Raw genomic sequence first — 13,164 nt, 5'->3', positions numbered from 1 at the left:
ATTAATTCAGCTTGATAGTAAATAGTCCTCTTCAGAACTCTGGTTATTGGATTCTATATGATAAAATTATTACCCCTGTAATAATGTTATAGCCAGAATTGTCCTTTCAAAAGTTAAGTCAGGTGTTTTCACACGCTTGTTCAAAACCCTCCAGTGGCTTTCTAGCAATTTTAGAGCAAAATCCAGAGTCCTTACTGTGATTCTGCAAGTTTGTACATGATTTACCCCTGGCTGCCTTCCAATCTGATCTTCCAAAGCTCTTTCATTCTCTTTCATTACACTCTAGCCATACTGACTTCTTTGCTATCTTTTGGACATGCCAAGCACACTTTTACCTCAGGGCCTTGGCATTTACTGTGTCTGCATAGATAGCTCTTCTCCCAAGTACTTTCATGGATTTCTTTCTCACTTCATTACAATCTCTGCTCAGATGCTACCACTTCAGCAAGCTCTTCATTACTATTCTATGTAAAATAGCAGCCCCTGTCTTTCCTTATCCCTTTCACTGCATTACCTCTACCTGAAATAATAATTTACAGAATCAAGTTCTTTATCATCTGTTTTCAGCATTAGGATGTAAATGTCATGGCTCTTAAGTAGTACCAGTGTTTTTCAGAATAACCTCTGAGGGCTTGATAAAACATGTTGAAGAAATGTTTCCTGTTCATGTATTCAGTTGACAAACCAAGCTATTTATTAATATCTGGGGTTCTTTTTAGCCTCTATCACTTATGTTTTTCTTTTCTTAAATGCTTCCAAGTCTTTTCATTCTTTTTCCTGATTTGAAAGTATCTGACCATCTCTCTAGGCCTCCCTTTCCCAAATCTTCCAAAGTTGACATATTTCAGTCTTATCTATGTTAACAGTTCACAAAACCTTTCTGGATTCCCTCCACTAAAATCGATCCCATCTTCCTGTGAATTTTTCTGTGACTGCTTTTAACATTCTGATACATGTAATAATTATCTGTATCTCTTCAAACTATGTTTTATAGGGTGCATTCTAACTGATTAATCTTTGTATTTTTACTGGATGCAACAACATTTAATTCATGCAAAGTAAGCCATAAATATAAAGATAATTGGTTTATTTATTTCTGAAAGCTGTGTGTATAGTGTAGTTTATTTGTTATAATATCCTGCTGACTTATAAAACAGTTATTTTTCATAAAATAAATAATTTGAAAATATAAAATGTATTTTATTTTTATTTATAATTGTAAAATGTACATTTGAAATATAACTATTTGTAGAATGTAGACTGCTAATTACTAATGGTTAACTACTTTGTCTAATCTGTTAGGTTGAACCATATGAAATTGCTGGGTTTTTTAGTTCAGAATCAGTCAGATATTGGCATGTTCATATACTTCAACCTAAATATGGAAACATCTTCTCATAGTGTTAGCATAAAAGCCAGTATTTCTCTAATGTATAAACCACTTCATATGCTTTGGATCTAGCTTTTCTCTTGCCTTGAACATATTAGGTGCTCAATAAAAAAAATCCATTGAATGCCTGAAAGCATGAAACTGACAATAAAAATTCATTGAATGCTGGAAAGCATAAGACTGACATGTAGTAACTGTAAATTGCCTGTGATAAAAAGCCTGTAATAGGTAATATCCAATGTTACTTTTAAAAACTTTTTATCATATTTTGATATCTGTGCAGATCTTCTAGAAATCTGTGTGGGAAAAATCACTTTTTAAAATGAAATACAAATGCTTTTCCTTGCATGTTGAATTGAAATTGTTAAGAAAGGTATTTCTAAAGAAGTAAATGACAGAACTGCTGTCTTTTCACAGTGATAAAATAATAAAAATGTAGCTTATTAGAAAAGCATAGTATTATATAAATACTTTACTTAATATTTATACTTCTACATTAGAACGTTATTGAAATAATATAATCATTGTTTTTATTTCTCTAAAAGAGAACATTTTAGTGCCAATCGTGCTAGTCATTATAATTTTAGTTTTAGCTAATGCTTATGGGAGGTCTGTATTTTAGAGAATGGTATCCCTGTTTACATAGTTTCTTCAAGAAACCTATTTGTCCCATTAAATTAGGAGTTTTGAAATACTATTTTTTTCTCTTACTTTAATCTGATCTCAAAGAAATAGAAAAGTTATTTCGAATCTTCAGTTTGATATTCCTAATACTGGATTACAGGAGGAATTAGAAAGTATTTTCATTTTAAATTTGGAAGGTTAATAGCTATGTTCATAAAAGCATATATAATGAGTCATAGACAAACACCAGATTCAACCTAGTGTTCTTAATGGTAAAGCATAATTTTCAAAAAGCATCGTGTGTGTGTGAGCTTCATGTTGTAAATGAATATTTAAGGGACTTGTAAACCATTTAAGTCCAACTCCTTAATGTGAAATCCAAATATTTTATTTAATAAAGGACAGAATCTGACCAGAAGCTCTTTCCTAAATGAGTGACTATGGGAATAGGAGAGAAATGAAAGAAAAATTCATAAATTTGCTAATTACTTTTTCCTTCACTGTATATTAACCTGGTTTGGTGTTTAACGTGATATAGTTAAGCTCACTTTTTTTTCTTGTGTGTATTGTCTCTCCCATCACGAATATCTCCATCCTTCCCTTTATTCAGCATCATGATATACTGTTTGTGTTTTATTTATTGAAATGATGCTGCACATCTGATGCTTGTCTCTTAGCTTCTAGTTTTGAGTCTCCTGAAGAATATAGGTTGATTGTATGCTATTTTATTTCCAAATTAATACTCACTGCCTCAGTGATAAAAGTAGAGATGCTTAAATAATATGCAAAAATTGGTCTTTCTTATGAATAAGTGCTTCCTAACTTGATGTTTTGTTTGTCATTTCTTTTTCTATGGATTGAAGCCTACTAGATTTTGACAACTAATGTAACTAAGTAGGAAGGAGATGGCATTAACTTCTGTTACTTGTTTCATGAAACTTTTGAAAAAAATCCTATGTTAGTTTTCTGTGACTGCTGTAACAAATTATCACAGATTTAGTGACTTAAAGCAACACAAATTTGTTATGTTACAGTTGAGAAGTCTGAAATGAATTTCACATTCTGGAGGATGTAGGAGAAAATTCGTTTCCTTGCCCTTTCCAGCTTCTAGAGGCTGCTCATATTCCTTGGCTCGTGGCCCTCTTCCTCTGTCTTTGAAGCCAAAAATATTGGCTCTGGTTCTTCCAACATAACCTCCTCTTCTGCCTTCCTTTTCTGCATTTAAGGACCCTTGTGATTACATTGAGCCCATCTGGGTAATCCAGGATAACCTCTATATTTTGAGGTTAGGTAATTAACAACTGCTGTCTTAGTTCCCCTTTGACATGTAAGGTAACATATTCACAAGGTTCTGGGGATTGCCACATGGACATCTTTGGGTGGGTCATTATTTTGCATACCACAACTCCTAAAATGGTAAAAGATTTTTGTGATTTAATATTACTGGAACTAAACTGGGAGGTAGGACAGTAATGTTATTTTACTTAATTCAGGACCTTTCTTGAAGTCTTTAGACATGACAGAAGTTTATTCACTATAACTTACTCCCTAGCTTTTAACTAATGTTTTTTTTTTTTTTTACCATATCAGTTTGATAGCTTTTTAAGGTAAATGTATCTACCCCAAGTATATATATTATAGTGCCCACAGTATTCTTTTGACCCTTGTTTTTTACTTGCTGATATCATTTGATCTTATTTAGAAGTTACAAAAATGTTTTATTTGTCTCTGTGTCTCTTACCTTTTCAAACTTACTTTTAATAGGATCGGAAACTCCATGGCACAGCTCAGCAACTGCTCCAAGACAGCAAGACAAAAATAGAAGTGATACGAATGCAGATTCTTCAGGCAGTCCAGACCAATGAATTGGCTTTTGATAATGGTGATGGAACAGAGATAAATTGTCATTCTTCTTATTATGGGCATATATAATGCTAAATACATTTTATATAGGAAAGAAGTGGTGGTTCAAAATTGAGGAAGAGGCATTCTGTTATTTTATCTTGAGTTTTTATCTTTGAGTTTTGGTGGCTAAAATGACAGACTGTGTATTTTAAGATTGTGTCCATTAAGTATTACTTCATTGTTTATTGACTTCTAAGGACAAACACTTTTTTAATGTTGTAAGAATTTATTTCTTTTTCTTGAGTTTTAATCACTACATATTAGGAAGTCAAATAAATGGTTCAATTAAGCTTTTTTTTTTTGTCCCCCTCTAGCCAAACCTGTCATAAGTCCTCTTGAACTTCGGATGGAAGAATTAAGGCATCATTTTAGGATAGAGTTTGCAGTAGCAGAAGGTGCAAAGAATGTAATGAAATTACTTGGCTCAGGAAAAGTAACAGACAGAAAAGCACTTTCAGAAGTAATTTTAAATAAAAGTTTTAACTTAATAAATATATTATTCAAAGAATATAATTATTTAAATGACAACATTGTCTTTTCCCTATTTAAGGCTCAAGCGAGATTTAATGAATCAAGTCAGAAGTTGGACCTTTTGAAGTATTCATTAGAGCAAAGATTAAATGAACTTCCCAAGAATCATCCCAAAAGCAGTATTATTATTGAGGAGCTTTCACTTGTTGCATCACCAACACTAAGTCCACGTCAGAGTATGATATCGACACAAAACCAATATAGTACTCTATCCAAACCAGCAGCACTAACAGGTATGTAGCGTATATCTTCCTGATTTTTTTGTGTGTGCATTTTTAATCTACATCTTGTTCTGGTTTAGTAAATGAATAAAAGTGTGTTTACAGAATTTTTAAATGTGGTAAGACACACATAAGAAAATTTATTATTTTAACCATTTTTAAAATTCTCAATTCATAGTCATTTAGTATATTCACACTATTGTATAACTATAACAAGTTTCTAGTTCCAGGGTATAAGGAAACCCAGCACCCATTAAGTAGTCATTCCCAATTCCCCCTTTCCCTTAAACCCCTAGCAATCACTAATGACTTCTGTTTCTATAGATTTGTCTATTATAGATGTTTCCTATAAATGGAATTATATAATTTGTGGCTTTCTGTGTCTGACTTCTTTCACTTTCTCTACTGTTTAAGATTTATTCTTGTTGTAACATGTATCAATATTTCATTCCTTCTTATGGGTAAATAATATTCTTTGCACGGTGTATATCCGGTTTTATTTATCTTTTCATCAATTGATGGACGTTTGGGTTGTTTGTACCTTTTGACTACCGTGAATAGTGTTTCTGTGAATATTTGTATGCAGCTTTTTATTTTCAGTTATTTTAGGAATATACCTAGATGTATAATTACTAGGTCATGTGATTATTTTATGTTTATATTTTTGAGGGACCATCAAACTGTTTTCCATAGGGAGGTGCTGCATCATTTTACATTTCCAATAGCAAAGCATGAGAGTTCCAATTTCTCCACATCGTCAACAACACTTATTATTTTCCTTTTTCTTTTAATTATTGCTATCCTAGTGGGTCTGTTATTGAAAATGAGGTAGCAGAGTCTCAACTATTTTTGTAGATGTGCCTATTTCTGCTTTCAGTTACGTAAATTTTTGCTTCATGTATTTTCAGGCTCTGTTGTTAAGTACTATATGTTTGTAATTTTGTATCTTCTAAATGGATTGACTATTTTGTCAAAATATAATATCCTTCTGTAACAATTTTGGATTTAAAGTGGATTTGAGTGTAGCCACTCAAAAGAGAGCCAGCTCTCTTTTGGTTACTGTTTACGTGATTATCTTTTTCTATTCTTTTTCATTCAGTTGATGTGTGTCTTTGGATCTAAAATGAGCCTCTTTTAGACATCATATAATTGGATCATGGTTTGGGTTTATGTATTTATTTTAATCCATTCTGCCAGTCTCTGCTTTTAATTTGAACAGTTTAATCCATATATGTTTAAGATAATTACTGATAAGGTGCAATGCAAGTCTGACGCTGACTCCCCAGAGTTAGGTCAAATTCCATAGGTTAATGGCACAGTCCCCCACAAGACTGTCCTCATTTCAGACACAAGCTGCAAGCTTGGAGTTTCCGCAGCCACCCACACTTCTGACCAACTGCCTAAAAATTCAAGGGTTCCTACTACCACCTCAGGCTCAGTAATTCCATAGAACAACTCACAGAACTCGGGAAAGCTCTATGTTTACAGTTACAGTTTTATTATAAAGGCTACAAATTAGGACTAGTCAAAAAAGAGACACTTTGGGAGGGATCTGGCAGGGTACCTAAAGTTTCCTTGCTCTCAGCATGCAGTATCCTCTCAGAACATCAACTTCAGTCACCAGCCAGGAATCTCACTTTAGCTGTGAGTATTCAGAATTTTTATTGTGGCTTATTACATAGGAATGATTGATTGAATCATTGGTCACTTGAGTGATGTCAGTCTCCAGACCCCCACCTTTTTCTGAAAGACCAGAGGTCAGGCAGATATGTGGCTCAAAGCACTAGCCCTCTAATGATATAGTTGGTCTTTATGGTATAGCCAGCCCCCATTCTGGAACTGTGTAGGAGCCTATCATGAATCACTGTTAGTATAAACTCACATGTGGTCTGAAGAGTCCACCATGAATAAGAAAGATGCTGCTGTTACTAGGGAAATTACAAGGGTTTAGAAGTTCCCTCTTAAGGACCAGGGAAATAAACCAGCCAAATTCATTATTATACCAAAAAAAGGCTTACTTCTACTATTTTGCTAATTGTTTCCTGTAAGTCTTAATCTTTTTCCTGAATTCTTTTGCTTTCTTTTGTGTTTGTTTGAATTTTTCTAGTTTACCTTTTTTATTCTCTCCTTTTCTCCTTTTCTGTGTATTTTAAAATTACTTTCTTAGTGGTTACTCTAGTGATTACAGTTAACATCCTAAATTTATAACAATAACCTACAAAAACTCTGCTCCTTTACAGCTGTACCTCCCCATCGTTGTATGTTTGTTGACATAGATTGTCTTTATACACTGTGTGCCCATTATATGATATTATATATTAGATTATAATCATCATTTTATGCATTTGTCTTTTAAGTCATAAAGAAAGCAAAGAGTTACAAACTGAAAATATAGTAATACTGGCTTTTTAATTTACATATGTAGTTTTACTGGTGTTATTTTTTGTATGATTTCAAGTTACTGTCTAGTGTCCTTTCATTTCAATCTAGATGACTTCTTTTAGCATTTCTTCTAAGAAGGTCTGGTAGTGATAAGCTCCCTTAACTTTTGGTTATCTGGGAATCTCCTATTTTCTTCATTTTTGAAGGTTAGTTTTGCATGTATAGAATTCTTGGTTGACAAGATTTTTTCTTTCAGTATTCTAAAAATGTCATCCCAGTCCCTCCTGGCCTTTATGCTGTCTGATGAAGAATCAACTTTTAATCTTATTGAGGATTTTTTGTGATTGAAAAGTTCCTTCTGTCTTGCTGCTTTCAAGATTCCCCTTTTTGTCTTTGGTTTTTCACAGTTTGATTATAATGCATCTCAGAATGGTAATTTCTTTTGAGTTTATTCTGCTTGGATCTTTTGAGCTTCTTGATCTGTAGATTCCTGTCATTCATCAAATTTGAGGAGTTTTCTGCCATCATTTCTTCACATATTCTTTCTGCCATTTTCTCTCTTCTCTCCTTCTGAGACCTCCATAGTATGTATGTTTGTAGTCTTTAAGGTATCTCAGAAATTGCCTAGTCTCTGGCTTGTTTGTTTGTTTGTTTGTTTAAAACAAATGTTTATTGATGTGCAGACATTTTGGGGGGCTCAAAGACACAGATGTAAACACAGAAACAAGCATCAGCATTCATGGATATCAAACATTACGAGAGTGAGGCAAGCATCAGAACTCAGAGTCTTCCCACCAGCAAGCTCTCATGACTCATGCCTCTCTGGTTTGAACCACCAAGATCTTTCCAAAACCTGACTTTAGTAGAGCTCAAAGGGGAGTTCTCATAAAGGCTCTTAACATAATTAAGCCAGGTGTCAAATTGGTTAGGTCAATTGCAAACCATTTTTAATTCTGTTGTTTTACCTCCTGTTTACTTGGCTTTGTCTTGCTTTTAATTAGTAGCATACATATTTAGTTTTATGTCTTACTGATCAACTTACTCTTTTTTTTGTTTGTTTTTATAAATTTATTTATTTATTTATTTTTCTTATTAATTGGCTGTGTTGGGTCTTCATTGCTGTGCACGGGCTTTTTCTAGTTGCGGTGAGTGGGGGCTACTCTTCATCATGGTGTGCGGGCTTCTCATTGCCGTGGCTTTTTGCGGAATACAAGCTCTAGGTGCATGGGCTTCAGTAGTTGTTGAGTGTGGGCTCATTAGCTGTGACTCACGGGCTCTAGAGCACAGGCTCAGTAGTTGTGGTGCACAGGCTTAGTTGCTCCATGGCATGTAGGATCTTCCCGGACCAGGGATTGAACCCGTGTCCCCTGCACAGGTGGATTCTTAACCACTGTTCTACCAGGGAAGCCCTCAACTTACTCTTTTATCATTATAAATATTTCCTTTTATCTCTGAAAATAGACTTACAGTTTACTTTGTCTGATATTAGTAGAGCCATACTATCCTTTTTATGCCTAAAGTAACCTAATGAATTTTTTCCATCCTTTTATTTTCAACTTGTTTGTTCGTTTCTATTTAAAATGAAATATTTTATGTACATCGTATAGGTATCTCTTTTTATCTAAACTAAAAATCTAATTGAAGGTGTTAGTCTTATATTTTTTAACAGCTTTCTTTGTATACATAAACTGCACATATTTGATCTGTACAATTTGATAAGTTTTGACATATCAACCCTCAAAAGTTTCCCTGTCCCCTTTATATAAACTGTCCTTTTAATATTATTTTTGATGCGAATTTAAGTCTACAATCTTTGATGTTTGAATCACACTTGCTCTTTTTGCTCTGTTCATCATTTCCTGCCCTTTTTAGTTATTTTTGAAACAAATAGTTCTTTTATTCCTTTTCATGTCCCATAATAACATTTTAGTTATGCCTAGCTAAAATGTTGTTATGCATGTGTATGTGTGTGTGTGTTTCTTGCTAACTTTATAGATTCAAGTATGCATATTGAACTTGTTACAGACTGTGATCACAATATACTCTCTTACTTCCAAATCAGGTTAAAAATTTTATGAAGAAATATTTAAAAATTCTTCCACTTCACCCTGTTGTATACTCATTGTAATATATTTTACTTCTACCTGTGCCTTAATCTGCAGCTGACCCTTGAACAACACTGGGGTTAGGAGCACCAACCCTCTGTGCAGTCACAAATCTGTATATAAACTTCACAGTCAGCCCTCCATGTCTGTGGACTCAACCAACTGTGGATCATATAGTGATGTAGTTATGTATTTAGTGAAAAAATTCACATATAAGTGGACCTGCACAGTTCAAACCCATGTTGTTGAAGGTTCCACTGTACATCTTCTAGTATTATTTTTACTTTAGAGAGCTAAGAACTTTAAGGATATACATCATCCGTGGTTAATTGAATCTGGGAGTGTGGGATCACAGATATGGAGGACCTGCTGTGAAGTTACATGTGGATTTTCGATTGCGAGAAGTGTCAGTGCCCATAACCCTCACATTGTTCAAGGGTTAACTATAATTTACTTTTTTTTTTCTTAAGTCTAGGAGACTTTTTTTTTTAACTTCATTTATTTATTTTTCAAAATTTATTTATTTTTTTGGCTGCATTGGGTCTTTGTTGCTGCCTGTGGGCTTTCTCTAGTTGCAGAGAGTGGGAGCTCTTCTTTGTTGTGGTGTGCAGGCTTCTCATTGCGGTGGCTTCTCTTGTTGCTGAGCATGGGCTCTAGGTGCGTGGGCTTTAGTAGTTGCAGCATTCAGGCTCAGTTGCTCTGAGGCATGTGGGATCTTCCTGGACCAGGGATGGAACCTGTGTTCCCTGCATTGGCAGGCACATTCTTAACCACTGCGCCACCAGGGAAGTCCCTATAATTTACTTTTTTACAAAGTATTTTTTTTTTTTAAAACAAAACATTGCCCTTTATATCTAATCTTATTTATTCTTTCTGTTGTTCTTCATTTATTCTTGTTCTACTTGAGATTTTCTGTTAAAATTTTCCTTTGGCCTGTAGCCATTTCTTTTATCATTTATTGCAGTGAAGATGTGGTAGTCTAATTTTTCTACTTTTTCCCTGTTTATGTAATATTCATTTTTTAAGAATATTGTCAGTGGAAAACCTCTATAGGTGTTTTTTCTATCAGCTCTTTAAAAATGTGATTTCATTGTCTTCTAGGTTTCATTTTTCTGTTATGAGAAGTCAACTGTAGTTCCTATCAATGTTTCTCTTCCTGTAATGTCCCTCATTTCCCAATTATTGATGTAACGTAGAATTACACTGAATTTTCTTCATTTTTTTTCCCTTTCTGTTCCTAAGACTAGATACTTTCAATTCACCTATCTTTAAGTTTTCTCATTCTTCTGCCTGCCCAAATCTTCTGTTGAACATCTCTAGTAAACTTTTAAAATTTCAGTTAGTGTACTTCTCAGCTCCAAGATTTCTATTTGGTTCCTATTTGTAAGTTCTGTATCTTTATTAATATTCCCTATTTGTTGAAATACCATTCTCTCTTTTTCCTTTTGGTTTCTTTTAGGTCTTTGACCACATGTAAGCTTTGACCATATGTAAGATAGTCAGTATAGAGTCTTTGTCTAGTAAGTCTAATGTCTTGACTTTCCCTGGGATAGTTACTGTGAATTTCTGCTTTTCTTGTGAATTGGCCATACTCTTTTATTTCTGTGCTTGCCTCATAATTTTTTATTGAAAGCTGGTTATGGTGACTATTATAATGTGTAACTCTGGAAGATACTCCCCTTTTCTATAATTTCTTATTGTTGTATGATACAGAATGTTCAAACAGTTTGGTGACTTTATAACTATCTTCTAAAGACTGAATTTTTTGTCATACGTAGTCACTGAAGTCTCCATTAAGTTAGTGGTCAGCTAGTGTTTTGACAGACTTTTTTTTTTCCTTCAATTGGAGTGTAATTGTTTTATAATGTTGTGTTAGTTTCTGCTGTAAAACGAAGTGAATCAGCTATATCTATACATATATCCCCTCTCTTTTTGACCTCCCTCCCACCCCCTGCCCTCATCCCACCCATCTAGGTCATCAGAGAACACCAAGCTGACCTCCCTGTGCTATACCAAAGGTTCCTACTAGCTATCTGTTTTACACATGGTAGTGTATTTATGTCAAACCTAATCTCCCAATTCATCCACCCTCCCTTTCCCGCTCTGTGTCTGCATGTCTGCTCTCTATGTCTGCGTCTCTATTCCTGCCCTGCAAATAAGTTCATCTGTACTATTTTTCTATATTTCACGTATATATCTTAATATACAATACTTGTTTTTCTCTTTCTGACTTGCTACACTCTGATGACAGACTCTAGGTCCATCCACATCTCTACAAATGACCCATTTTTGTTCCTTTTTATGGCTAATATTCCATTGTATATATGTACCACATCTTCTTTATCCGTTCACCTGTCAGTGGACATTTGTTTCCATATCCTAGCTATTGTAAATAGTGCAGCAGTGAACATTGGGGTACATGTATCTTTCTGAATTATGGTTCTCTCAGAGTATATGCTGGGTACTGGGATTTGTGGATCATATAGTAGTTCTATTTTTAGTTTTTTAAGGAACCTCCATACTGTTTACCATAGTGGCTATACCAGTTTACATTCCCACCAATAGTGCAAGAGGGTTCCCTTTTCTCCACACTCTCTTCAGCATTTATTGTGTGTAGATTTTTAAGTGATGGCCATTCTGATGGGTGCGAGGTGATACCTTATTGTAGTTTTGATTTGTATTTCTGTAATAATTAGTGATGTTGAGCATCTATTCATCAGCCTCTTGGTCATCTGCATGTCTTCTTTGGAGAAATGTCTATTTAGGTCCTCCGCCCATTTTTTGATTGGGTTGTTTGTTTGAGCCTCATGAACTGTTTGTATATTTTAGAGGTTAATCCTTTGTCAGTTGGTTCATTTGCAAATATTTTCTCCCATTCTGAGGGTTTCTTTTGGTCTTGTTTATGATTTCCTTTGCCATGCAAAAGCTTTTAAGTTTCATTAGGTCCTGTTTGTTTATTTTTGTTTTTACTTTTATTACTCTAAGAGGAGGGTCAAAAAAGATCTTGCCATGATTTATGTCAGAGTGTTTTTCCTATGTTTTCCTCTAAGGGTTTTATAGTGCCTGGCCTTACATTTAGGTCTTTAATCCATTTTGAGTTTATTTTTGTGTATGGTGTTAGGGAGTGTTCTAATTTCATTCTTTTACATGTAGCTGTCCAGTTTTCTCAACACCGCTTTTTGAAGAGATGATCTTTTCTCCATTGTATATTCTTGCCTCCTTTGTCTTAGATTAGGTGCCCATAGGTGCATGGGTTTATCTCTGGGTTTTCTATCCTGTACCATTAATCTATATTTCTGTTTTTGTGCCAGTAACATACTGTCTTGATTACTGTAGCTTTGTAGTGTAGGCTGAAATTGGGAAGCCTGATTCCTCTGGCTCCATTTTTCTTTCTCAAGATTGCTTTGGCTATTTGGGGTCTTTTGTGTTTCCGTACACATTGTAAAATTTTTTGTTCTAATTCTGTGAAGAGTGCCATTGGTAATTTGATAGGGATGGCATTGAATTTGTAGATTACTTAGGGTAGTATACTCATTTTCACAATATTAATTCTTCTAATCCAAGTATATGGTATATCTCTCCATTAGTTTGTGTCATCTTTGATTTCTTTCATCAGTGTTTTATAGTTTTCTGAGTACAGGTCTTTTGCCTCTTTAGGTAGGTTTATTCCTAGGTATTTTATTCTCTTTGTTGCAAAGGTAAATGGGATTGTTTCTTTAATTTCTCTTTCTGATCTTTTGTTGTTAACGTGTGGGAATGCAAGAGATTTCTGTGCATTAATTTTGTATCCTGCAACTTTACCAAATTCATTGATTAGCTCTAGTAGTTTTCTGGTGGCATCTTCAAGATTTTCTATGTATAGTATCATGTCATCTGTAAATAGTGACAGTTTTACTTCTCTTTTCCAATTTGTATTCCTTTTATTTCTTTTTGTTCTCTGATTGCTCTGCCTAGGACTTTCAAGTGCTTGTAAGCAGAAAGAAATATTTACTCTGTGTTTGCAGCT

At 34.2% G+C, this 13,164-nt stretch overlaps 1 protein-coding gene across 5 annotated transcripts in view; it reads left to right on the top strand.

Annotated features, from left to right (window-relative positions):
* PKN2 (protein kinase N2) overlaps positions 1-13,164 on the top strand; it is a 132,820-nt gene that overhangs the window by 60,126 nt on the left and 59,530 nt on the right. For all 5 annotated transcript variants that reach the window (XM_057713861.1, XM_057713879.1, XM_057713873.1 and 2 more), the window contains 3 exons: positions 3,779-3,896; positions 4,234-4,379; positions 4,470-4,683. In XM_057713861.1, coding sequence (XP_057569844.1) covers positions 3,779-3,896; positions 4,234-4,379; positions 4,470-4,683 — 478 coding nt within the window. The remainder of the gene's footprint in view (positions 1-3,778; positions 3,897-4,233; positions 4,380-4,469; positions 4,684-13,164) is intronic.

This window comes from Hippopotamus amphibius, chromosome 1 (assembly GCF_030028045.1).
Source record: "Hippopotamus amphibius kiboko isolate mHipAmp2 chromosome 1, mHipAmp2.hap2, whole genome shotgun sequence".
Classification (NCBI taxonomy): Eukaryota; Metazoa; Chordata; class Mammalia; order Artiodactyla; family Hippopotamidae; genus Hippopotamus; species Hippopotamus amphibius.
Note: the sequence above shows the minus strand (reverse complement) of the source record. Positions and strands in the feature narration are given on the sequence as shown.